The 25,268-nt window shown below is 40.4% G+C and overlaps 6 protein-coding genes across 8 annotated transcripts; 3 read left to right on the plus strand and 3 right to left on the minus strand.

The window, feature by feature from the left end:
- The first annotated feature begins 646 nt into the window (after positions 1 to 646).
- On the plus strand, positions 647 to 3,799 carry LOC115766546. The gene is made up of 6 exons (XM_030710518.1): positions 647 to 734; positions 796 to 950; positions 1,002 to 1,250; positions 1,697 to 2,041; positions 2,096 to 2,530; positions 3,433 to 3,799. The coding sequence occupies exons 1-6, from the start codon at positions 647 to 649 to the stop codon at positions 3,709 to 3,711; spliced, it is 1,551 nt and encodes a 516-aa protein (XP_030566378.1). The 3' UTR covers positions 3,712 to 3,799.
- A 1,158-nt stretch (positions 3,800 to 4,957) lies between these two features.
- Positions 4,958 to 8,979, plus strand: LOC115766605 (leucine-rich repeat protein soc-2 homolog). Of its 2 annotated transcripts, XM_030710592.1 has the most exons (6): positions 4,958 to 5,685; positions 5,751 to 5,933; positions 5,999 to 6,146; positions 6,210 to 6,521; positions 7,534 to 7,679; positions 8,903 to 8,979. In XM_030710592.1, the coding sequence occupies exons 1-6, from the start codon at positions 5,355 to 5,357 to the stop codon at positions 8,920 to 8,922; spliced, it is 1,140 nt and encodes a 379-aa protein (XP_030566452.1). In that variant the 5' UTR covers positions 4,958 to 5,354; the 3' UTR covers positions 8,923 to 8,979. The 2 variants fall into 2 exon arrangements, with proteins under 2 accessions (XP_030566452.1, XP_030566451.1); XM_030710591.1 differs by lacking the exon at positions 8,903 to 8,979 and having other exon boundaries at positions 4,960 to 5,685; positions 7,534 to 7,723.
- LOC115766606 lies at positions 7,893 to 8,943 on the minus strand. The gene is made up of 4 exons (XM_030710593.1): positions 8,918 to 8,943; positions 8,559 to 8,685; positions 8,132 to 8,502; positions 7,893 to 8,065 (listed from the first exon to the last, which is right to left on the minus strand). The coding sequence occupies exons 1-4, from the start codon at positions 8,926 to 8,928 to the stop codon at positions 7,912 to 7,914; spliced, it is 663 nt and encodes a 220-aa protein (XP_030566453.1). The 5' UTR covers positions 8,929 to 8,943; the 3' UTR covers positions 7,893 to 7,911.
- A 700-nt stretch (positions 8,980 to 9,679) lies between the features above and the next one.
- Positions 9,680 to 12,890, plus strand: LOC115766554 (EF-hand domain-containing family member C2). Its single transcript, XM_030710532.1, has 5 exons — positions 9,680 to 9,859; positions 9,930 to 10,483; positions 10,926 to 11,445; positions 11,519 to 12,034; positions 12,096 to 12,890. Exons 1-5 carry the CDS (start codon positions 9,809 to 9,811, stop codon positions 12,744 to 12,746), a joined length of 2,292 nt encoding a protein of 763 aa, XP_030566392.1. The 5' UTR covers positions 9,680 to 9,808; the 3' UTR covers positions 12,747 to 12,890.
- A 145-nt stretch (positions 12,891 to 13,035) lies between these two features.
- Positions 13,036 to 16,246, minus strand: LOC115766555 (2-hydroxyacyl-CoA lyase 1). 2 transcript variants are annotated; one of them, XM_030710533.1, is made up of 5 exons: positions 16,228 to 16,246; positions 16,090 to 16,159; positions 14,987 to 15,182; positions 13,687 to 14,926; positions 13,036 to 13,613 (listed from the first exon to the last, which is right to left on the minus strand). In XM_030710533.1, exons 2-5 carry the CDS (start codon positions 16,138 to 16,140, stop codon positions 13,394 to 13,396), a joined length of 1,707 nt encoding a protein of 568 aa, XP_030566393.1. In that variant the 5' UTR covers positions 16,141 to 16,159; positions 16,228 to 16,246; the 3' UTR covers positions 13,036 to 13,393. The 2 variants fall into 2 exon arrangements, with proteins under 2 accessions (XP_030566393.1, XP_030566394.1); XM_030710534.1 differs by lacking the exon at positions 16,228 to 16,246 and having other exon boundaries at positions 16,090 to 16,209.
- Positions 16,247 to 17,215: 969 nt separating this feature from the next.
- Positions 17,216 to 24,644, minus strand: LOC115766575 (sialin). Its single transcript, XM_030710560.1, has 7 exons — positions 24,520 to 24,644; positions 19,419 to 19,483; positions 18,866 to 19,011; positions 18,254 to 18,796; positions 17,914 to 18,193; positions 17,600 to 17,841; positions 17,216 to 17,526 (listed from the first exon to the last, which is right to left on the minus strand). Exons 2-7 carry the CDS (start codon positions 19,435 to 19,437, stop codon positions 17,368 to 17,370), a joined length of 1,389 nt encoding a protein of 462 aa, XP_030566420.1. The 5' UTR covers positions 19,438 to 19,483; positions 24,520 to 24,644; the 3' UTR covers positions 17,216 to 17,367.
- Between the last annotated feature and the right edge of the window lie 624 nt (positions 24,645 to 25,268).

The following is a 25,268-nucleotide window of genomic DNA, read 5'->3' on the forward strand; positions in this document are numbered from 1 at the left end:
TTCACACCTCAACAAAACAACAGCGGCAACAAGTTGCCCCAGTTCCGTGCCACGCGGAGTGCGCCCTAAGAGCTTACCGCCCAAAAGCCGGGCCGGGTCTAATTATAACAACGACATAGAGCACAAATGTTTCGATATGTAAATAAACACGAAACAATATCGAAATCGTGTTGCCACAACAAACGATATTCAACAAAAAATAAATAACAAAATGATATTTAACGAAATTCACGCCTTTAACGGTTTCGAAACTTAACGAAAACTCGGGCAACAACAACTTTCGTTCTCATTTTCGAAAATAGCATTTGAATATTGAAGGAATTAGTTTGAAGACCGTGTCAGTCGTTGCCCAAACGCGACGCGATGCGACGCGCACCACACTAAATGCCGTCCGAGCGAACCGAACGATCCAAACTATATAAAAATAAATCGCATCTAAGAACAAAAACAAAACAACCGACAAAAAAAAACACACAAAACCCAAAAAAATTAAGCAGCAATCGGTGCCAAAAATTTCAAAATTAGAGTGGAATATCGTAAAGTGTGGTTGTGTACAGCTTGTTGTCGTGTAAATAACAGACAAATCTTTATGCAAATATAGAAAAGATATATGAAAAAATAAAATAGACCAAAAACCAAAACAAACATGTCCACAATCAGCGCTAGGCGCAAGAGTAGCGGCCAGTTAGAGGTTATGCAAAAAGCTGGCTGGAAGATCGATGAGAATGAGAAAGGTAAAGCGAAAGCATAAAATGTCAACAAACAATTCTCTCTCTCTTATTCTCTCTCGCATAGCCTGCTATATAGACATAGAGGAGGATGATGATGAGGCAAATGAAAAACTGGATGAATCGCAGCGCGTTTACTCCAGATGGTCCGAACTGCCCAATCTGGTGCTGGAGGATATTTTTGCCTATCTAACGCCCAAGGAACGCTACTATGCCAGTCTGGTAAGTAGGCTCCATTTCAGTCGAATAGCCAACTCAAGGTACGCTCTCCAGGTTTGCCGGCAATGGTATAGCGCCTTCTATTTGCCCACCGTTTGGAACAATTTTGTGGTCGATGATCGCACTTTGACGCGCCCCAAGTACAATTATTACTCCGGTTGGCAATATTGTTTGGATCATATGCGTACACAGAACTGCCTGGCGCGCATCGGTAGACACCTGAGAGGCATCGAGTTTCGACCCTGGCATAGCTTCAATAACATCTATCAGTTTATGACGATGTTATCTTGGAGCATGGATAAGGTAAACGAACAGGAATATATAAATGAATATGGAAATTTTAATCCCTGATCTTTGATAATACATGAATGATATATAGACGGATGAGGCTTGCTATAGTAAGCCTCATGTATCCGAGCATTATTCATGAATAATTTATACTTATACATATATAAAATGAAGTATTTTATACTTAAATTAAGAACAAACGACCTTAAAATTCATCCGGGTTGTACTTGCATTTCTGATAATTCCCAAAATACTTAACTTAAAATCATTTTGGAATATTTTTATACATTCGGCATTATGTTAGCGGCGTTTTTGGACATACTTATGCGTTTACCGTCTTTATATAATCCTTTACTTACTTATATAAAGAATGAGATGGACTTGAATAAAGTTTCTATAAGCTATAAATAACTGAAATTCTTTTAAAAAAAACGTCTCATTTAAACTTTTTATTTGTACAGGGTCAGGAACAGAATCCACAACCCGAATTGGTGGGCATGGGTCGTCGCATACGCTCCTTGGTCTATCATTTTCCCTGCAATATGTCGCAACCCAATGATCCCGAAGGCATCAAGCTCTTTGGCACCGGCGGCCAGCTGTTGAAGGGTCTTAAGGAGCTGCTGCTGCGTCTAACCGATCTGCACACGCTGAAGCTGGTTGATTTTGTGCTGGAACGCTTCGAGGCGAATCACTTGCTGGATGAAGTCGTTTGCAGTTGCTGCACAAAGATGCGCATCCTTAATCTGGTGAATGTGACCACAATGCATTGTCCCATTATGCATGTGGGTCTGTTTCTCAATTTGCGGGTGAGCTGTTGTCCATGGAAAACATAAACGCAACTAACCACAAGAGGTCAACAGGTGCTCACAATTTCGCCACAAAACATAGATGATGATGTGTTATCCCTATTGGCGGACACCAAGCTGCGTCATTTGCATTTGCTGCAAAACCGATATACGCCCAACCATCTGAGCATCAGCGCCTGCGGCGTCAAGGCCTGGCGCAGTCTGAAGGCCACCAATCCGCGGCTGAAAGTTCATCTGCGCGTTGAGAATCTGGTGGATGGGGATGTGGTGCTACAGCCGGAGGCACCAGTGCACAGCATCACCTATTGGGCACCACAGGCGCGCATACGAACCGATCTGCTGCTGCGCATGGTGGATCACTACAAGAACACATTGGCCGTCTACGGTCATGAGCTGTTGCCGCGATTCAGTAGCCCAAAACCATTTCACAATCGCATTGACAGTCTGTTGTTGCTGATGTGTCGTCAATGCATCTATCTGAACACGCTGGTATATATAACTCAATCATCCTATATATATATTATAATGGGGATTTCTAGTTCAATTTGCTGAATAAGTTCACTCGTTCATTTTCTGGCCGTGAACTAAATCGGTCATTAAGTTCACTCGTTCAGCTATTCAGTCGGTCATGAACGATGTTCTGCTCAGCTATTCAGTCGGTCATGAACTATTCGCTTAGTTCAGTTATGCAGTCAAATCAAAAATGAAATTAAAATCCCGCTATCTTTTATGTTTATTAAGAACTGAAAAAAAAAGTTGCATACAACGTTCATGATCGACTGAACGAGTAAAAGAATGTATCTTTCATGACCGACTGAACGAGTACAGAATACATCGTTCATGAACGACGAAATAGCTGAACGAGTGAACTAAATGACCGATTTAGTTCACTAACCACTGAATAAGTTCAGAAGTTCATATTAATGACCCGTTCAATCGAACTTGGTCTGACACAACTCTAATATACTTATATGCTATCTAGGCATTGCCCGGAATTGCCAGGTCAAAATTCAATTTTCCACCTATTGCCCGTCCGTGTGGATTTTGCGCATGGTCTGAAACCCGACTTAAATGAACTTTCAAAAAGATACTTTAAAACAAAAAGATCTTAAAACATAACCCATAAAATAATTGAAACACCTTACAAAATAAATTGTTCACAGGTATGTGTGAATGTGCTTCAATCTCTTGTAAAATCCAATACTGGATTGAAAATTTGACAGTTGCAGTTTCTACATACATTTTAGGGAAATTTTCAATGCCATCGGAATATCTAGTCCAAGTCTAGAGAATAGGCCAAAACTGATTTAAAACTTAATCAAAAATACTTTGGCATAGCCAGGTAATAACTGCTAGAAATTGTTTATAACTTATCAACTATTACTCTCTAGGTCATACGCGAAAAAGTGTCCACTTCAACTTTGCTCCTGCTGGCACGTACCGCAAAGAATCTACAGCAGCTGCACGTGCGACGCTTTGCTGTCATCTTGAGATGCGACTGGCCCCGTCATCCGGAGTGGAGCGATGAGTTTCATTTGTGGCTGAAGCGCAACTCGCGCTCCTATGAGGCGGTCGAACGTGAAATCTCCCAGATATTGGGCTATAACTGGAATTTACTCAGCGATCGCGAATTCAAGCAGCTGACGCTGAATGTTAAGGCGGGCGCGTAAAAACACGCCCACTTTATATTAAAAAAAAAAAACGAAAGAAAAAACTGCGACTTGTGATAAAAGGTGTAGAGCTTTATTAGTTGATGAAAAAAATAAACCAAATATTTATTGAAGAAATTATTTCGGTTTTTTTCTTGTGGGGAAAAACATTCTTTAGATTAGTCGCTAATTTTTGGAGAAATTTTTAACTCACATTTTTATTTGCCAACCAGTTCAGATGGGTATAAAAGCGTGATTTTAACTATGAGCGCTGCTCAGTTTGTATACATAACTCGACGGATTATGAAGGTCTTGGCTTTTTTTTTGGTGTTTTTGGGACTTCTTATGACTGCACTGGAGACTGCGCCGGCGCCACATTTCAGCGTGGGTCTGCCCCTGCCCATAGCTGTGTCTACGCCGTATTATGGATATTCGTCGCCGTATTACTATCCTCATCATCATCATCATCATCACCATCATGAATACTATTCGTCGCCCTACAGCAGCTATCATCATTATTCGCCCTATGTTGATGCATACCCTGAAGTCTATTGGTAAATCGCTTCAGTTTAGAAAATACTGTCAAACTAGTCAAAATAAAATTGAAAAGCGGTTTTAATTTATTTTAAGAAAAGACATAATTTGCGTTTTATTTGCGTCGACCGGTGGCTGTCTATTTGTGTGAGTGATTGTTTAAAGAATTAGGAAACGTTCAAAGCGTGCATACTGCAGTAAAATAAATAAAAGATATTCAATTTATGTTCCATAAAATATAACATAACAAATCCAACAAATTTGTAGTAATTTAGCTTCAATTTATCTGCCATTTTTAAATAAAACACAGGCAGATCAAATTTCCCCGATGCAGATGCATGCACTCTAAAAGCTCGTGAAGCCACAAGACTCAGAAGGTTTTTCAAAATACGCTAATAAAACTTTATCTCAGCCTAAGCTAAATGTGCTTAGTAACTTGGCTGAGCTTTAGGCAGGCTAAGCTTTAGACAGTCACAGCTTTTTTACAATCTTTAGTACAGCAGTTACCAGAAATGCAAAAAAGCTCACTTTAGCAAAAGCTCACGCCTATTTTTGACGCAACGACCTTGAAGAGGCGGCAACAACTAAAACAACAAGAACAACAAGCGGCAAATCAATGCAGCCGCTTGCAGTGCATCCACGCAATACTCAATGTCAATGTCGCAAAAGCTTTTAGCGCGGCAGTTGCATACTTTCAGGCGGCATATTACGTATACGCCACCAAGCCAATAACTAAATAGATATTTAAAAATAAATTAAATTAAAAATATATATTTATATATATATATCTTTATACATTCGCAAGCAATAAGCGATCTGAGCAATTGTTTTGTGTGCTCGCGAGCATTTTGTTAAACAAAAATAAAAAGAACCTTTTGGGCGACCAGAGCAAACTGTTGCTGTTTGTTTGCTGACGGGGGCCCAGTTTTATGGTTGACAGTGAAGGCGCCGCATGCCAAATTTTGATCATGACCGCGTAAAAAAGAAATACTGCTGTATATCTCTACATATATATACTATATATATATGAGGTGCCAATAAAAAAAAAAAACAAAAAACCAAACAAACAATCAAAATACGTCTGCTTTAATTAATTGAAAGAAAATATTGTGTAACTCGCCCGCCTTGAAATGAATAAAACCATACTGCACTGGAGCTATTTAAATTTCAAAGATGTGCCCATGGACTTGTTTCTGTATGAGGATCTCGAAGAGGTCTATTTAAAAGAGAACTACATATCCGTAATACCCAAATGGCTGCTCAATATTACCACACTCAAGTTTATACACCTAGCTGGCAATAATCTCAGTGAGTTGCCAGCGGATATTTATATGCTGGAGAATCTCGAGTTTTTGGATGTGTCCAACAATGAGCTCACAGAGCTGCCCAAGACATTGGGTCTGCTGCTGCGCCTACAGCAGCTGAATGTGAGTGGCAATCAGCTGACCGAGCTACCTGTGGGTAAGAAGCCGCCCACTCAGCTTCCACATTGCCATTGTACTCATTTCTATGTACTCTTCCTGCAGAGCTGAATACCTTGCGCAATTTGGAGCATCTGAATATTGCCAAAAATCAATTTCGCCGCCTGCCCCTGCAGCTCAGCGAATGCGTGCGCCTCAACGAGCTGAACGTGAGCGACAACGAGGCGCTGCTGCATCTGCCCGAGCGAATTGCCAATCTACCCATGCTGCAGTCGCTAGCTGCCGATCGTGAGTGTTTCCCAAAAAAAAACAAAAAAAAACAGTCTCTTTGGACTCTTCTCTCACTCTTGCAGGCTGCGCTCTTGTTTATCTGCCGGCTGCGCTCTCCAAGTTCATGAACCAGGTGCGCATCTTTCACAACACCTGCGTCAACTATATACCCATGATCTATGAACGTTTCTATCAGAATTTCTTTGATAATAGACAAAAAGTGACGCCCATGTGAGTAGAGAAAATGAACGAGAAAACGGACTATCATAATCGTGGCAAGTATTTCTTCTGCAGTTCCATCTCCAAGAAGGGTCTCTTCTGGGTGCGTGAACTGGAGTCCCAGAAGCGCCTGCTGCTGCCCGTGGGCACACGCAATGTCTTTCGCGTGCCCTCGCCCGAGAATCGGGTCACGCTCTACGATGATTGTTTGCATGCGCTGCAAACGCTGAATCGCCACCTGCCCGTCTATGAAAATGCTGCACTGCATCGCCTCCTGCCCGAGCCCTATATGAGTGCACACATCAACACTGGACCCATTGCTCGCTGCACGACTACCAACTGCTCGAGATGCCTCTATACAACCTACTACTTTATGGTCGTCAAGCGGTAAGTCTATGGGGCAGCCATTGTTTTTGCGCTTTGCTAAAAGAAACCGGTTTGGTTTTTAGAGATGTCGCGACTACGACCCAATAGAATTGCAAGAACTACAGTAACACCCGCTTAGATTAAATTTAATATCGAGTTGTGTTGCTTATGTGAGCTTAAGAGTGAGCGCTCAAAATCATTAATATTCCTTTCTATTGCTACACTTTTTATTTCCATTACAACCTCAATTTTCTTACATTTTCCGTCTTCTTATTATTTTTCGTCTGACATACTTTTATTCATATATATATTCATAGTAGGATCATAGGATCTTCTAATGAGAACATGCATGTGCATAATACGATCCACATATTATTTTTATTCCCATTAGATAATTTTTACATATTATAATTAGATCTGTTTGTTCTGACTGACTGACTGACTGACTGAAATTGACTAACTGACTGACTGTCTGATTGGCCCAAAACGTAAGAGCTAGGAAGCTGAAATTTTCACTGTGGTCACATTATGTGATGAAGGTGTACGTTAAGACGGGGTTTCGAGAAATTCCACCCGCAAGTATGGAAAAATCGCAAAAAACGTTTGTATGGAACTTTTTTGTTTACCATCCGATCGGCCTCAAACTTAACTACAAAGATTTTGTTAAAATTCAATTCCAAAGTTCTAGATAAAAAATCATTTGAGACGTGTTTCAGATTTTTCGGGGGAAAGTGCATTTTAACACGATCTACATAATACGATCTAAATATTAATGTAAGATAATTTTTATAGCAATATTAGATCATTGTTATATTATTTCTATCCAAAACTATTATATTAAGAAAACTTGTGGATATTGTAAACCCAATATTATTTATATCCAAAACTATTATATTAAGAAAACTTGTGGATATATTCCTAGTCATGACTTGAACGAACATGTTGTAAGGAGAACAGTATGCCCAATGAATTATCACTTACCCGCCGATCCCTTTGCTTTGTCTTCAAACAGATTTCTTCTTTATATTTGCAGACGCGGCAGTGCCTCCAAGCAGCTTTTCACTTGTAACTTCTGTACACATAACTGCGCATTACAATGGCTTTCCAGCAATGCGAAAAAATATTATCAGCTAGACTGGAAAGTTTCCGATGATGACGACGATGATGATGATGTTGTTGGTAATCATGATGATAATAATGGTGATACTGATTAGGATGTAGAGTTAACTTGTGCCGCGATGTTTGTACAAAAAATTAGCATTGATTAATTAGACGTTAGTTTTATAATTGTTATTTAAATGCTTAAGCTTGTTAAAGCGGTCATTTAAGTGTCCCAATAACCAACGGCAGCCGGCGCCTTGATATATGGTAGGGTATACAAAAATATAATTATTAAATCCACAGGCTCAGCTTAGACAAAGCTTTGCGTCAGGCCACGTTCATGGACATGCACATAATCATCCAGCAGACAGTGAGCAGCTGTGGGATATGCTTGGCGGCAATCAACGCCATGTTTTCCCATTCTATAAGCATCCAGATAGGGCGTAGCCAGAGATCTATGGGGTCTAAGCAGGGTATAGTGTAGCAATTAGTTACTAGTCGTAGTGTAACCCTTCTGTTCAATGACTCACCGTAACAGTCTGTGCAGCAGCTGAGCGTAGAGTCCATTGTGCTCATGCACCTGACCATTCTCGCATATCGCACGCTTCAGGCAGGCTTTGCCATCTTGGCCACGTTGATTCATGTACTCCTCCGCAAACTCATACAGCAACTGCTGCGGCTCATCCACTTGCTGCTGCTGCTCCATATTAGCTTGTGCCTGCTCTTGTTGATCGTTCGATAGTTTTAGTGGTCCTTTAAGATCACGTCCATTCCACAGGTTCCACCAATATATGGGCTTAGTTGGCTCCGAGAATTGATAGTGGTAATTCATTAGCCAGACCAGCTGGCGCCAGGCATTCTTCTCCTGGAAGTCCACAGGAAATGCGGTGCCAGTTACCATCTGTAAGGTTTTCAGATCAAGGTCAAAAAGGGTTTTTTTTGGGAATGCAGCCTTACCTTGATAACGCCACCATCCTGATAGATCAGAAAACGCTTCTGTCTGCGGTGTTGACGCCAGGCAGTCAGATTTGCGCCCATTGCATGCACTGCTTCCAGCGCCAGAAACAGCAATGTGATCAGCGTACTGTAAAGGAAGTAAAACACATATTAGGTACATATTATTACAGTGGTCACTCGCAAAAACGAACGTTCTTTTATTCGCTTTAAGTTCTAAGCACTTGTTAAAATTCGTAAACTCTAAAGTCTTTTTAAATAAGACAAATAAAATTTTGAATTATTTTAAAATAAGGCTGCCTTTTCAAATTTTTAGCAACTAATGTTTTTTTTTTATTATCCTATAGCTTTATTCAACGCACATTGACTTCATTTTATCCGCTTGTTGTCTTCGTCGCTCGAGCGTTAAATCGTTTATGTTTTATCTGTAGCTCGGAACGCTTTCGATTGCATCGGCTTGAAGACCCGTTCTAATGACAATCCCGTGTGTGTGGTGTGAGAAAAGTTCACGTGCTTTCCTACTTTTACATATGCCGCTTCAATTAACACGTCTGCATTGACTGTTTCCACTTTGTTTGCCTACATGGAAATGTATTGAATGTTTTCGATAAGCCAAATAGGCGCACCTGCACGTCACTAATTAACTCAATGGTGTAGAATGCCCTTCAATCTATTCCAAATGACTTTTGATACCCAGAACCTTTTTGATAAAGGGTAAAGAGGATTTAATATTGTGCAAATGCAAAATTCTATGTTACAGACTGACCCTACATATGCTCAATAAAGATCACGAGCTAAGTCGATTTAAGTTTGAGCTTTTAAATGTAATAGATTATAATTGCAAATCTGAATTTTTTAAATATTAGAGCTCGCCCTGAAATAAACTAAGAGTTCATTTAGTTTTATTCCACAACATTCCGCACGTTCAGCCGGCCTCATGCAACTTACGACGTATAGCCAAAGTAGGGCAAGTGGCCGGGAAGGGGAACCACAAATGGGAATCCTTGACTACCAGCCCGTTGGGGCAACCAGTTGCTGCTGGCGCTGCTGCTGCCATGGCAAGCATCGGCATTGCCATAGAGCTGTTTGTTCCATTTATCGAACTGCAAAAAAAAATGTCGAAACAGTTCCGTAGCTCAAAATCGACTGCCACAAATTTTTAATTTTGCAACAAATTCGGCTAGCAAAATTTGGCAAAACAAATTCTAAATTTAGGTGTTAAAATTTAAGATAAACATAAATTTACCGTTAAAATGCTGCGATTGCCGGGAATGCCGCTGCTGCCAGGTGCGCAGTTCTATGACGTGAGTAGTCCAAAACAGGTTTACCAATGTTTGTTCCCTGCTGAGCTCCCGCATCTACCTCTTCCCATAGTACAGCAAGCGGCGTCATCCGCGGCGTCAAACATTAATGCACTATCAGGGCATACATATGCTCTCGGATCACCGTGAGCCGGAGCTGGTCGAGCCCAACGGACCGCTGGTGGATCTCAATTGTCCGCCAGGGCATGCCGAGCTGAATGCACCGTGGGCGCCCAAGATGACGACCAAGCTGCCACCTTGGCTGGCCTACGACAAGCAGGTGCTCTGCTTCAATGCGTACTTTAAGGAGCCGTTGACCGAGGTATATCATGCGCCCTATCAGGTGCGTAAGGTGAAAATCTACTTCTATCTGGAGGATGGCACCATGCAAATCACGGAACCCAAAGTGGAGAATTCGGGCATACCGCAAGGCTGTCTTGTGCATCGACAGCGCATACCCAAAGCGCCACCCAACGAACGCGAGTTTCTATCCATTTTCGATCTCAATGTGGACACCAATGTACAGATCTTTGATCGGAACTATCACATCAGTGGCTGCGACATTTTCACCAGGCAGTTTCTCAGTCGCGCCGGCATAGCGGTGCCCATGGCGCTAATGGAGCCCAAGTAACTATCGAATTTGTTAAATCCTTGCAGAGGGGGTTTCCCATTGTTATACCTATGAACCTATTGAGTCGAGTTGATTTTGTCCTGTCCGTCTGTTCAAATTCAACCGTATCGGAGCTGCCATAGGAATGATTGCTCAACAATGTATCAAGATTTCTATGATCCCTATATAAAAACCAAATCTTACCTACATCAGACCACTATATCACATAGCTCTCTAGGGAGAATCGATGGAAAAACGAGTTTTTGTGTGCCGAAATATGCTGTTTTTCAGTAAATCCGCCAAACTCAGCAATAACGAGCCTTACAATTTTCCCCACACAACTGCAAAGCTGGTTTCCCATGTCTACAAGGGTATTTAATCCTCGGCGTGCCGAAGCTTTTTTTCCATTATTTAATGTTAAGCAGAGGTCAACTTAGCTGTCTGGTTCTGCCTTTTCAGTGATCCCACTACAGAGCTGCGCAAACGTTCCGCCGTGAAGCCAACGCCTCGACCGGAGACGAGCGCCTTGCCCAAACGGCATGCATTTGCACAATTTCTGGAGTTTGATCGGCACGTGCTCAAATTTCAGGGCTACTGGAACGATCGTTCAGATTTTGGTGATGTACGTCGGCTGGACATATGTTATTATCTGGCCGATGATACCATGGATATTAAGGAGAAGTTTCCACGCAATTCGGGCCGCGAGGGAACCAGCACATTTCTCAAACGCGCCAAGCTCCCGAAGGATTTCACGGGTCTGGCGCTGCCGGGTCAGCAAACCGCTGTCACCTTGTTGAATGTGCTAGGCACCAATATGCGTGATGTACGCTACGTGACAGATCCCTTAAATACTGGCCAGAAGCAGATTGCATATTACACAGACGAGGACTTGAAAATTGGCGCCGTGTTGAAGGTCTTTGGACGCCATGTGGTGCTGACCAGCTGTGATCAGTTCACGCAGCACTATTACAGAGAAAAGGTGTGTGTGAAGATTAGGGAACTCAATTTTATTTATAGTTTTTACATGTTTACCATTTATTTTCTGTCACCAGTATGGGATTCAGGACTTTACACCACAACCCGTGCCGGATCGCAGCGATGAGCGCGCCTCTAATCCATCTCAGGCACGCCGTTTGCCGCCCTACAATGGCTGGGGCAGCTATGAGGACTCGGAGGGCAATTGCATTACAGTGGAGCCCAAGGCACCGCAGGCGGATTTCAAGAAGCTCATGAAATATGATGGCTGCATTCTGCGCTTTGGTGCCAAGCTGATGTCCAGCATACGGGAGAACTGCGAGCGCAGCTTTGTGATAAGTTATTATCTAGCGGATGATACCATCCAAATCTATGAGATACCACGACGCAATTCGGGCTTTATGGGCGGCGAGTTCCTGAAGCGTGCACGCGTGCCGCTGCCTGGCCAGGAGAAGTTCAGCTCAGCCAGACCGGAATACTATCGCGCCAACGACTTCTACATAGGGGCCAGATTGAGCTTCAAGGATCACAACTTTCACATCATTTCAGCCGATGAGTTTACGCTGCTCTACATGGAACAGCATGCCAGTGAGGTGGGTTGAAGATGTTCTTCTGCTTTGCCTTCAGCTGTACAGCCAGTCTTTCTCTTTGCAGTTTCCTGTGGCGGACATACGCTCAATTATGCAGAAGATTCGAGAGGCAGTTCGTCCGCAGTACAAACAGTTTGTACTGCGCTGCCAGCCGAATGCAGATCTGCGCGATGGCACCACCATTAGCTTTGAAACGTTGAAATCCACGCTACTCGCTTTTCTCTCAAAGGAAGCACTGCTCAACCATGAGATTGTCACGGTTTGTCGGTTTTTCTCCGCAGAGCAAATGCCGCCACCCAGCTGCGATAGGAATCATGTGCGCGCCGCCGCACAGCTCGAGCTGAAGCGCGCGCTGTGGAACAATGTGGATGAAATTGTTGAGCATTTTAGTCACATCAATCCAACAGGCAAGCCGTTCATTACAGAGGCACAAGTTAGATCCACGCTGCGCGGCTGTCGGTTGCCTTTTAGTCTGGAGCTGGTGGAGGATATACTGCAGGTACTGAAGCACAATGAACAGGGCGAAATTGAGATGCGCGATGTGCTAGGCTTCTTCGATATGAGCGGCGATCAGGTGCCCGACATAGCACCAATTAACATTGCCTTCGAGTTGTGTCCAAAACTGCCCTTTCTTCACAAGGGTCGCCTGTTGGACTTTAATTGGTTTCTGCATTATCTGGGACTGGAGGAAGAGCTGGTGCGTGACAATCATTGATATTCCAAGTCGGTTTAAATTCGACGGTTTTAGTGCAAGAAACTTCAACAAACCGCAAAATTATAATCATTCTGTCATTTCTAGGTTTGTTGTAGAATGTTGCACTAAATTCTATCTTATAATAAACAAAAAGTTAAAAGTCTTCGGAGTGTCGAATATAAATTACCCTTGCATGCATGTAATAGTTGTGCGTTATAATTCTTATACAAAAACTCTACATTTGTTTGTATTAAAAAAGTTAGACAGACAGACGGACTGGCAAAGCTATATCAACTCCTGATTTATTAATTTATATATTTACTTTATGCGATAGTCTTTTCATGATAAAAATTATTATTACTTGCTGCAAAGGTACAAAAAGTTAAAACATAAATTTTGTCCTATTTAACTAGGTGTCTATATAGAACTAAATTCAGGCACAAAATCCGCTTAGATGCGCGTACAATTAAAACTTTGTGTCTGAAATTCTACTATCGTTGGTTTTATAAAAATTTCCATGTTGTGTATATACAAAGAAAATATCGTGACAAATGCATTTTGAAAATCTTTTAGGAATGCGCGAAACTGTGTGCTTATAAACTAAGTTGTAAACGTTGTTGCTTATAAAAACACAAACACAACACATATATACGACTGTGTTTGTTGTTTTACAGTTTGGACTCTGTGAGCCAATTGAACGATTGTGGCTTTCGATCTGAAGAGGGACTGATTGCCACGTTTATAATAGTGGGCCTATCCGTTAACTGATTGGCCGCCTTCACTGCCGCCTGCAACTGTTTGATCTCGGTGCAGAAATGGCCCTGCATGCCAAACATTTTCATCATCTCCTCGTAGCGCACCTGAACGCCCAATGCTGACGGCGGTGTGCTATAAGTAAAGAAGCAAAGAGCACGATAAGATTAGCTACTAGTTATAGGCCGAGATAAGATGCGAATCTTACATTTGTGTTAAATCGCCCTCGCTGCGTATGGCGTCGAAGGTGTCCTTATCAAAACCGCCGTAGATGCCATTGTTGTTCACAATAACAATGGTAATGGGCAGCTTATAGCGCACCATTGTCTCGATTTCCATGCCCGAGAAGCCAAAGGCGCTGTCACCCTCCACGCAGAGCACACGCTTGCCGGGCGCAAAGTCACGGCAGTAAAGAGCAGCTGCCACGGCAAAGCCGGGACCGACGCCCATGGTTCCAAAGGTGCCGGCATCAAGACGATGACGCGGCTGCTCATTGAGCAGCATGGAACGACCAATGTCCATCGTATTGGCGCCCTCACTAACAATAATAGTATCACGTGGCAGTAATTCACGCAGATGATGGAAGACTGTATAATAGTTCAGCGGCGTCGCTGTATTCAATGACATCTGCTGCACTGTATCACGGTTCTGTTTGCATTTGACCACCAGCTGTTTCCACCAGTCTTGCTCGTAGCCAAAGCGAAAGTTTACGGCGTTCATTTGCTCAAACAACTGCTCCGCAAAGGGGCGTATGTCCGACTGTATGGCCACTGATGCGACAACCGAATTATGTAGCTCCTCGGGACAAATGTCCACCTGTATAAATTTCACATCCTTATCGTAACGAGGCGGGCGTCCAAAATGTAATATCCAGTTGAGGCGAGCTCCCAACAACAGCACGACGTCAGCTTTTTGCAGGGCCAGTGTACGTGCCGAGGAAACGCACTGAGCAGCCGTATCAGAGACGACACCCTTGCCCATGGGCGTGGGCAGGAACGGCAGATTTGTGTTTTCAATAAAATGACGCAGTGTATTCTCCGCATGAGCATATGCTGCGCCCTTGCCAATAATCACGAGCGGACGCTTGGCCTGGCGCAGCAACTGAGCAGCCCGAATAACATCATCATGGGGCGGATAGGCTAATGGAGCAATGGGGTGAGGCACAGATTTGTAAATGCTCGACTCTATCGCCTTCGATTGCAGAATATTGCCAGGGAAATCCAGATAGGCCACACCAGGACGTCCATAGGTGGTATAGCGCACAGCCTTCTCAACATGCAGCGGAATCAGTGCAGCAGTTGGTGGACGTGCTGCATATTTGCAGTAAGGACGCGACAGTTCTACCTGTGGACACTCTTGGAAGCCGCCAATGCCCTCATGATCCTGATTCGTGGCACCACCAATCACAATCAGTGGCCAACAGTTGACTTGAGCATTAGCCATGCCACCTGAAAGTAGCAAAACAATTTAATACATAGCAAAACTGGAAGGTATTTCTCTTAAATTACCCGTCACGTGCAGCAAACCGGGTCCAGACACAACCAGACAGACGCCAGGCTTCCCCGTCAGATAGCCAATGGCTTGAGCTGCATAGCAGGCGGCCTGCTCATTGCGCATACCAATGTACTTCAAGCCAGCGGCCTGAAAGGCCATCGATAGCTCAATAACTGGTATTCCAATAATGCCGAACACATATTCCACGCCCTGCAAATTAAGACAAACATATTTGCAATGTTAATTAGTAAAACCTATAAAAGTATACCAGACTATTTAAAACAGAGTAATGCTATTTTCGTCCGATGTTAATAAGATTTGACTCATGTGTGTGTTATAAGATAACTTGGAAGGAAACAAAGTTTTTCATACATGATCTTTTGTTTAAACAGATCGTTCTAACACTACCTTATGAAATAATGGACCGATGTTAATAAGGAGCAAAGTGAAACTTATAATTGTCGAGTTTGATCAAGATATCTTGGAAAACACAAAAGTTTTTCCAACAAGAAATGACCTTTCAACCGATTTATAGGAACAAACATGGCAATATCTACTCGGCCCATTAAAAATATATGTGCTTTTTGGTGTCGCAGATGGTTCTTGCGACGTGATACACGTTGTTCAAGAATTTTGTAATACTCTCTGCAAAGGGTTTAAAGTTCAATTGAAAAAATTATAATGTTAAAATTTCCTTAAGACTTTATTCAAGTTCTTATTGATTTAATCAGCTGTTAAACTCGTGTGATTTACTGCTTTAATGCGATGGGGACATGTGTTAAACCTTTGGAATATTGGGGGGCTGTCGCTCGTATCTAGATCCGCTCGTATCTATATCGCCATATAGAGCCACCGGCTAGCAACAACAACACGCACACTACACACAAAATCATACACAAAAGCAGGCAATAACATTGCTTGGCCACTTTTTGAGTGCTTTTTGAACTTTGCACAACAGAAAGTTGGAAAGATAAGCAGTGCGGCCCTGGTGCCGTTAAATCTACAGTTGAACGTACGTCGCATTCTTTTCCCCTCACGGCTAGTATGCAAAAAGTGCATATCATAAGAGACAATAGGAAAAGATGGTGGGGCAGACAATGGCCACCGATTAGCTTACCTGTTGCTTCAAAGATTCCGCAATTATTTGCACAGCTTCGACTTCGGCCATTTTGACGTTGTGTATAGTACTAAATGTATAAAGTAATGTGCGCTGTCGCGTTTATACTGCGCTTATAAATAAATAAAGTTAACTTACTAAAGCAGAGTTGCCTTGCGCGTTTGCACACACATATGCACTAACAGAAGCGTGAATGTAGTGACAAGCACTTAACAGTTTGCTGAACTGTTAAGAACAGCTGCTAGACATCTTATAAAATAAATGTTATACTCAAAATTGATCTGTAACGAAGCAAGGGTGAATCGGTTTGATAGTGGGCACATTATAAATCGATAGGTGCGCGGCGATAATTTTTTTTAAATGCAAGTAAATGATAAAAAAAATAAGTAATGGGTAGAGCTATACCGATATTAAGGTAGATATAAAATAACAACTATTCATATTGTAAGACAACATGATTGGCAGTAAGAAATATTAAACAAAATGTTCAACATATCACTCCTAATTATGATCGATCATATTACTTAAAAAACTGGTGTAATTTGTGCACATTTTGAGTAGCAATTAATTTATATTTTAGTAGTTGCGGTTGCAATTTCGAGAAGCCTCTCAATATTTGTAAACAATTTTTGCGTAACGTTTTTGAGATTATATATTTTTAGAAAGCTTTGTTGACATGGTTGCTTCATAGGCTCACGGCCGTGAAGTTAATTTATTAAAACTGAATTATAAACAAAAACAACAACAAAAAACGAGGTTTGCAGTTCTGCATTTTGATTAACATTTAACTAATTGTTGTGTCAACTTGGGGTTTTTTGCTTGAATGCGCAAAAATTAACGTTTGCAGAGACCGCAAGCAGTTCGAGTGCTTCCCCCCAAAAGAAAACAAAAACTAAGGCCGTTGACAAATTTGACTTCTTATGTCTATGTAAAAAGACAGGTTTTGAATAGACAACAAGGTTTTTAACTGAAGCGGGAAGAAAGATCTTGAACAGTAGAGGAAACTCTAGAAGAAACCAATAGACGTTTGGAATTTAAATACTTATTATCATAGTACGGAGCTAAGTCCCTTACATTTATTCAAATCGTAATCGAGTAAAATAGGGCACATAATAAAAACAATATCTTTTACAAAAATAAATACACAGCATTAACTTTAATAGGACTCGTTATTAATGTACCCTCTATATAGGTACATTAACATATATACAAACGTACGTACGTCATAATTATATGGCATTAGTACTACAACATCACAGCCAATTGCCAAGGCACAAACTACAACTTTGTATTGACAACATCCTCATTTGGCTCGGTGGTCTGCACCTCATTCCATTTTTGTATCTTCCCCGACCCGAAGATCCAGAAAAATATGGCAGGCAAAATGTAGGCCGCTGCGCCAATCACAAATACCCAGAACCACTCATCGATTGTGTTCTATAGAAGAAGAAGAAATAAAAACGCAGTTCATTAGAAAACAATTGAGTGGGAGTAGCTGCTTTGGACGCACCTTTTCATGGGTAAATGCGGCCACAATCAATGGCGAGAAGATGCCTGGTGTAGTGCCCAGGCAATTGATGATGCCGTACATGGTTCCCGCAAAGTTTGGTGCCAAATCCTGTGAGTTGGCCAAGTTTGTGGAAGTCGCAGCACCATTGAAGCCCAGCGATATGGTCATTATAGCCACACAGACGTAAGGATCGCGTCCGCAGAAGGCCAAAACTATGAGCATAACGCCTGGCAAGATGTGTGCTGTAAACAAATAAAAACAAATAATTTAGTTATTTAAGCAAAGAAAAATAATACTTTTGAGCGAATACTTACAGGGTATGCAGAAAAACTTGCGGGTGAACGTAATAGTCCACCAGCCCTTGCGTCGAATCCAATCCGCAACGGAACCAAAGCCAAAGGCAGCCAATAGACGTGCAATGTGTGGCAAACTGGACAGGAAACCCGCAGAGGACAGATTGAACCCGAGCACTTCGCTTAAGAACTTGGGCGTGGCCGTAATCAGGAAGAACAGACCCCACATGCTGCCGTAATGCAACAGAGTCAGCGCCCAGAATGGCATGGAGAATATCAGCTGTTTGTATGGCGGCCATTTCTGAAAGAGGGATAATAAATAAATATTCTATGTATTCCCATAAATACACTTGAAACTTACCGCCTTTTTGGCTAGTGTGCCGCCCAGACTGTTTTCAATGTATTCCCGCTCCTTGATGCTGATGGTGCTATGCTGCGCCGGCGTATCGCTGACCAGATAGAACCACAGGCCCACTACAATAACCACAAAGATGGCAACTGCATAGAAGGCCCAGACCCAGCCTAGACTCTCAATGATGAGGCCGCACAGTGGCCAAGTGATGACGGTACCGAATGTGCCACCCATCAGCGAGGCGACAAACTTGCCCTTCTCGTCCGGCGGCGACCATTTTGACACCAAATTGTGACAGCAGGGATAGACGACACCAGAAACGAGTCCAATTAGGAAACGTACTGCAAATACGGCATATTTATCCCAGGCAGCGGCCACCGGTGTCAATGCAGTCAGTAGAGCGCCCAAAAGACAACTATAGCCGGCCACATTGCGGCCACCGAGCATCTCGGCGAGCGTGCCACCTGGCAGTGAGGTGATCATATAACCATAGAAATAGCCGCCCAACAGCAAGGCCTGATCCTGTTGCGACCAATCGTATCGGTGGCCATACTGTGATTCAAAAGGATAATTAGTTCGGTTATATATAAACGCATGGCACAGGCTGTGTCCCGTACTCACATCTGGCTGTTCCACAAGTGTGCCATTCTCATCTCGGTCCTGTACCATAGCAATTATATTGATGGACAGATTGACGCGCATCATATAATTGATGAGGCACATCATGAACAACATTATGGCCACATTCACGCGCTTCGGCACATAAACTGCAAGCGACGAACAAAATATTGTTTATTAATTGAGAGTAATTGTTTATTTGCTATTTCTTTTTGTTTTCTATTTATTTATAAACTTCTAGTTCGGCTAGCGTTTGCCTTGCACATTAGAGCAATTAGCGTTAAATCTTAGATATGTCAACTTGAGCTTCATTTGAAGCCGGGGCCCGTCAGGTGTCTAATTAACGGCGCATGCGTAACTCGCAATATTTAACCTTTCAATTTTTCGGGGATTTCAGATTTTTGGCTGACGAACAGCATAACGTGAAATTTATTTATGTGCCATTTTGGCATCATTATTCGTTCCGTTTTATTTTCTTTATTATTATATTTTATTTGTTGCTGAAATGCTGAAATGTAAACAGTGTGTGTGTGTGTGTGTGTGTGTGTGTACTTACAGCAGGGCATAACAGCCATTTTGGCAGGTTGTTGTTGTTGTTGTTGTGCCACACGTCAATGTCAACTGAAAGACGATAACAGGAAACAGTTAAAGACTTTATTATGCATTACGCCTGGGGAATTTGCACTCAAGTTGTTTTAAGTTTGAATAAGTGCATAAATCAAAATTAAGCAAGAATGCGGAGGTGATTTTTTCCTTCATTTTTTTGGCAACGCTTTTTGTGTCATCTCAGCTCGCGTATCGCATATTCAGGTTTTAAAACTGGGAAATCTTCAATTGCTCAACTGAACAATTTGAATAAACTTAATTTCTTGGTATTGGCTTGTTAATTTATAATGAAAATAATGGCATGTATTTATAGCCAAATATTTCTTACTCAACGAGCAGTAAGGAAAATTTCCCTATACTATTATTATTAGTTATTTTATATTAAAATAGTTTTACACAATTTAGAACAATTTTGAATTAAAATAATTACATTTATAGGGTATTCACACTAGCTTTGCTTAGGTCACAAAGCGCCGGTTGATAAGTTTAACGAGTTCAGGAACGTGAATGCTCAACTTGAGTGGCAATAGGCTAATTTATATTAATAACTCTAGCTTTAACTATTTAAATAAGTGCTTCACGATTGAATGATCGACGAAGCGCGTCTGTTGCAAAACCCAGATATCATAATTTAAAATTATAATCAGTTTGATTGCGAACATAAGGAATAATATTTCCCTGCTTTTATGAGATAAAGGGAAATAACTTGTCGGTCGAGAACAATGTTATATGTTTGTCTAGTACTTTGGGTTTTAGTGCTCCATTTGGCAAACACGTGTCATTTAAATGCAATAATCATATTTATTTCCGACAATAAAGAGAGATATATGACTGTTATTATTTGACAAACAGTTTAAGCACGTCTCAGTTACCAATTTGACCACGCACGTGAGCAGCATTTAAGCCAAATTGAGTTATGAACATGACAAATAGCAATACGAATAACTAGTCATGCACTTTTTTATTTAAAGTGTTTTTGATTTAATTCTTGATTTTAAAAATAGCCGCCTATCATTGCCTGCCATTGTGGTCAGCCTTTTGATAAGGTAATTGTTCCCCAACACGCCACGCAAATTTTCAAATTGTTTAGATCAGCCAGTATTGTGCATTTGTGCAACAACAGCTTCAACTAAAAGTTACAAAAAAAAATCTGTTTTGGAGGAATTGAATTTGTAACTGCAACACTTGACGAGTGTGTTATATATATATATATACATATAATATTGCCCTTGGCACGTCGAATTCGTATATTGGATTCGATTTGGACAGCTGTTTGAAAGCCATTCACAATATTGCACATGCAGTTTTGCCAATGGCATGTAGCCTCGTCTAAATTGCGTCTACATATTAACGCGACAGGGTTAAGTAAGGCAGTTAGCCAGATACTTCTAGTACTAACACACACACATACTAGTAAAGTGAGCATGTGTTGGTAAGCGGGGATATTTTTGAATAGCAACTGTTCAAAATTTCACACATTTCGGCTGTTGTGTGACTAAGGGAAAATGTACCAAAAATGTTTACAAGCTAAACTTTTTCCTATCTTCTTTCTGTTGTTATATTTGGCACACTCCACTAGAAGTTTAAGAATCGAAGACAAAATTCTGCTGAACTAAACGCAACTTAATGTGCAGTCACATCAAAAACACATTACTGCTCAAGTGGCTAGGACTTTAAATAAATAAATATTTGAAATCTCAGCTAACCAAAAGAAAATTTACAAGTAACTGAATTGGTAATCGTCTGTAGATTGCAGCTGGCCATTAAATCATTTAAATTGTATTATAAAAGCCTTGTGGAAATAGCATATCATATTGGCTATTGCCACAGCTCAAGTTCCAAGAACAATACACATATGCATGGGCCTCTAAGTAGGCCCATAAATAAGTCTTTGTGTTTGCTGTGATAAGCAATCGTCTTGGTTTTGCCAAAGTTCTCAATGAACGGAAGAAATCCAAAACAAATAGAATAAAACTACAATATAAAAATACAACAAATACAACAGTTTTGTAGCCGAATAAAACAACAACAACAAAAATCGAAAGTTTGAGCAACCAGGCGCATAAAATATATAGCTCTATAATACTGGGTTATCATGTTATTGCAGTACGCAAACAAAAAACGAATAGCTCATTAAAATTATTGCGTGTAGCCACTAGGCTCTATGTCATTTTCTAGGTGTACGAATTCGACCGGTAGTTAAATATATGCATTTGAGGCGTATCTAAGTACATTTTACATATATAACTTCTCCATAGACACTCAAAAGACGTGATGTGCATTAGCATATGGCGTAATTTTATGCAAAAAATTAAAAATAAAATAAAAACCGAACCAAGAGGTCTAAGACCAAAAATAGATATCGCATTCAAAATACGCCATTTAAGATATCCCATGGGCCAGCGAAGTCGGATGACGGGTTCATATTAATTGGATTAAAGAATGCAAATAAACACAGTCAGTAAATAAACTTCGAGTCTGAAATTTATTGTATAACAACTGAAGAGCTTTAACAAAGTGCACATAAATTATATGTATAATAAATAAGCTTAAGCACGATTGCCTAATTAGCCCACTTAAGGCCTGGCTCCGTCTTGATTATCTTGTTGATACCCTAAAAGCTTATTTTAAAGGAAGATACAATTTTGAGCACTGCGAATAATATTATTGTATTATTATCTTTGAATATATTTGTTTATTTTTTGCACATCTATGTTCAAGTTTATCGAGAAAGTTGTTGCAAGGAACTTATTCGAAGGAAGTATATGTAAGGTTTTTCTTTTCAATATCAGCCAGTCATGGCACAATAAGAGACCTTCGTATGATTAAAAATACCCAAACTAATTTCCTTTCTCTTCACGCCAATTGTAAAATAACTTGTAGTAATTCACAGCTGGAACAAGTCAATTAACTTTTGATTAAAAGTCTGTTGCACGGTTCTCTGACTCAGATTTACAAATATCTTATCTGCAATCCATAAGCTACTTTAGCAACTTGGCGAATTTCTCACAACTGCGGGTAGAACCCGTCGTTACAGCCATATGTGCGATATCTAAATATAATGCACAGATTCAAAAAATGTACGGAAATAACCATGTAGCAAAGCAAAGATGCAAATAGACTGCGACTGCATAGTATCTTTGGCTTGAGAGTGCTGCTAATTAATTTGCCGTGTGCGGCTCTAATCAGGAGCGTGGCGCTTTATCAGCGCCAGGCTCTAAAAAATCAACTCAACAATTTATGACGTTATATGGCGAGGGCAAGGAAAAAATCGTAATTGTAAAATATACGATAAGACCTGGTCGTTTGATAAAGTAAGTGCCACTCATTATAGTTAGGTTAATCGTTAATTAGTTGTTAAATAAACACAACAACAAAAATGAATTTTTTAGACTTATTGTTGGACTCTGTCTGCAATCCTTGCTATTTATGAGGCTATACTGATTTGATTTATTGTTCGAGAAAAAGCTTATGGGGGGCTGCGATATCACGATATCGGTGTATGATCTAGGCCATAAAGCCCATCCATAGTGCACAATTAAACCGTTAGCTGTCGACACCCATGCACATAACGAATTATACATAAGCATAAGCGTATTATATACCCTATATTACATATTATATACCCATAGCACGCGTGCTTGAAGCATTTACATAAGACATGAGCACACAATTGACATGGTTTGGTAGTTTGTATCTCTCTCGATGTATTTGTTGTTATTGTTGTTGATTTGGCTTTTGAAAAACGTTTAAACAGTTCGGCTTTTTGTCAGTTTGCATGGCAATCGGACTGTTTTGTTTGTTTTGTATTCCTTTTTATTTATTTATTTTTTTTTTTTTAATTCTGCAAACTAATTCAATGGCAATGAACCGTGTCTCACATAAAATTGAAATATGTAATGCGCTTTACCAGTTGGCATTAGTAATTCTTGTTGTATTTTTTGTATTTTGCATTTTTTAGTTTTATTTGGATGTTACGTATTGTTGCTTGGTTCTCAGTAACCGAAACGAAATCAACCTGGGCATTGCACTAATTCCCATGGAATCACATTTTTGCACGTTATAATTAACTTTCGAATATAAGTCGAGAAAAAAATAACAACAACTTATTTGCACAAGCCACAATTACATGGTATACAAAAAAATGCGAAATATACTATAAACTAAGTAGTCAAAATAATTATTCATATAATTAGCAGCTTGATTTATGAAAAATCAATGCGAAAATTAGCAAGTTACATAGTAATTCAATAGATTAACACAAGCAAATCAAAAGACCTCAAAAAATTGATGGAAAAAACATCTAGAAATATCGTTAAACTTTGAATATTGCATAACATTTAAGTCGAAAATTTTGTTAGAAAGTCCGATTGAAAATCCCATAGAAGATCGATTGCGGGTCATCAGATTTTATACGAATTATTAATACGAATATTAAGAAACAGCTTCCGAAAGTCAGCATTTAAATAAACTAGCTTTCAGAATTCAATTTTAATTAAATGAATTATTTAAAATAATATCAGGCATTTTTTGAGACTCATTAAAAAAAGCGTGCCCAGAGACTAAACCAGTTGCCATATCAAATGCGAATTCATAACTGAAATGCATATTTTAACCCAAATAAAAATAAAATGATAGCGCCACACGCAGCTTGTAAACAAGAGAAATACATATATCAAATCGGCACGTGTTGGCCTCAGCTGATTTTGATGGAGGATGCTAAACTCCAAAAATTTGATATCTTTGATAACTTGCACTTGTCCCTTTGCATTTCACAATTGATCAGGCACTTCGTTCCGATACACCGCATAATTATATACACTTTATAACGTTTCGCTTGGCACACTTTGCCATATAAATTATTCGCATGCAAGAAATTTTTCCATGACAGTTCGAGGAGACTGCGATAAAGTTTGTTTATTTATTTTTATGTATTTTTATTGTTTATTCGGAGCCTTGCTCTTTGCTTGTCAATTTATAAGTTAACCATTACGAAATGGTTAAGACTTATAATGCAATAGCATAATAAGCACACGCACTTGTACACTCACATTTGGGTACGCGGTGAGCGCCCGATGTGCCACTGGCTATGTGGGGGGAGTGGAAGTTGGCGGGATTGGGCACTGTTGCTACAGCTGAGAACGCCGCGGAACGAATGAAGCTAAATCGCCAGCTGCCAATGGCATATATACTTTAGTTAAGTTATGTACCGTCAGACGCGCGGCGACGACGTTTTTAAGCAAAACCTCGGCCGGCGACAGCGAAGCGCAAAAACAAACGGTTAAAAATTGTTTAAATTGTTGTTGACTGTTGGCGGTTTCGAGATTGACGCTTCGCTCGCAGCTTTTTTCTCTCGCTCTTTCTCTCTCTCTCTCTCTCTCTCTCACTCACTCTCTCTTGTTTTGATAGCGCGCCACAAAAGAAATCGCATGCGATTATTACACTAGGAGAAATTCTTGAATCAAAACAAAAATGTTCAAATTCGTGCCAATCACGGGCTAAAATAAATATTTAAAAAATTATTCCATTCTTGCCAGTCCTTGTCAATGATTAACCAGCACGAGCACACGTGCTTGAATTATTTATTATTATATATTATGTTATATATATTAAATTATGCTTATAAAACGCGATAAAACGGGAATACCTAAAAAATAAGCAGAGAGTAGCAGCTTTACTAGCATATACATATACAGTATCAAGTAGAATATTTTAAGCTGTGTATAATGTCAAAAATATTCAAATATTCAAGCATGGCACATAGTATTTTTATTAATTAGATAATCTCTAAATTGATTGT

The sequence above is a fragment of the Drosophila novamexicana genome, unplaced genomic scaffold (assembly GCF_003285875.2).
Source record: "Drosophila novamexicana strain 15010-1031.04,08,12 unplaced genomic scaffold, DnovRS2.1 tig00001209-arrow-arrow-pilon, whole genome shotgun sequence".
Classification (NCBI taxonomy): domain Eukaryota; kingdom Metazoa; phylum Arthropoda; class Insecta; order Diptera; family Drosophilidae; genus Drosophila; species Drosophila novamexicana.

Bases quoted from the DNA above. Each gene is read 5' to 3' on its own strand.
- LOC115766606 (XM_030710593.1), bottom strand. The intron at 8,503-8,558 runs GTAAGGCTGCAT...AAAACCTTACAG, and splicing joins AGGATGGTGGCGTTATCAAG to ATGGTAACTGGCACCGCATT. The intron at 8,066-8,131 runs GTGAGTCATTGA...TACCCTGCTTAG, and splicing joins CTGCTGCACAGACTGTTACG to ACCCCATAGATCTCTGGCTA.
- LOC115766575 (XM_030710560.1), bottom strand. The intron at 18,797-18,865 runs GTGAGTACGGGA...TTTGAATCACAG, and splicing joins CACTTGTGGAACAGCCAGAT to TATGGCCACCGATACGATTG. The intron at 18,194-18,253 runs GTAAGTTTCAAG...TCCCTCTTTCAG, and splicing joins GCACACTAGCCAAAAAGGCG to AAATGGCCGCCATACAAACA.
- LOC115766555 (XM_030710533.1), bottom strand. From the start codon at position 16,140: ATGGCCGAAGTCGAAGCTGTGCAAATAATTGCGGAATCTTTGAAGCAA. The intron at 14,927-14,986 runs GTAATTTAAGAG...TGCTACTTTCAG, and splicing joins CGGTTTGCTGCACGTGACGG to GTGGCATGGCTAATGCTCAA. The intron at 13,614-13,686 runs GTAAGATTCGCA...CTTTACTTATAG, and splicing joins GAGGGCGATTTAACACAAAT to CACACCGCCGTCAGCATTGG.
- LOC115766554 (XM_030710532.1), top strand. From the start codon at position 9,809: ATGCTGCGATTGCCGGGAATGCCGCTGCTGCCAGGTGCGCAGTTCTAT. The intron at 10,484-10,925 runs GTAACTATCGAA...CTGCCTTTTCAG, and splicing joins ATGGCGCTAATGGAGCCCAA to TGATCCCACTACAGAGCTGC. The intron at 12,035-12,095 runs GTGGGTTGAAGA...TTCTCTTTGCAG, and splicing joins TGGAACAGCATGCCAGTGAG to TTTCCTGTGGCGGACATACG.
- LOC115766605 (XM_030710591.1), top strand. From the start codon at position 5,355: ATGAATAAAACCATACTGCACTGGAGCTATTTAAATTTCAAAGATGTG. The intron at 5,934-5,998 runs GTGAGTGTTTCC...TCACTCTTGCAG, and splicing joins GCAGTCGCTAGCTGCCGATC to GCTGCGCTCTTGTTTATCTG. The intron at 6,147-6,209 runs GTGAGTAGAGAA...TTTCTTCTGCAG, and splicing joins AGACAAAAAGTGACGCCCAT to TTCCATCTCCAAGAAGGGTC.
- LOC115766546 (XM_030710518.1), top strand. From the start codon at position 647: ATGTCCACAATCAGCGCTAGGCGCAAGAGTAGCGGCCAGTTAGAGGTT. The intron at 951-1,001 runs GTAAGTAGGCTC...TACGCTCTCCAG, and splicing joins AACGCTACTATGCCAGTCTG to GTTTGCCGGCAATGGTATAG. The intron at 2,042-2,095 runs GTGAGCTGTTGT...AGAGGTCAACAG, and splicing joins GTCTGTTTCTCAATTTGCGG to GTGCTCACAATTTCGCCACA.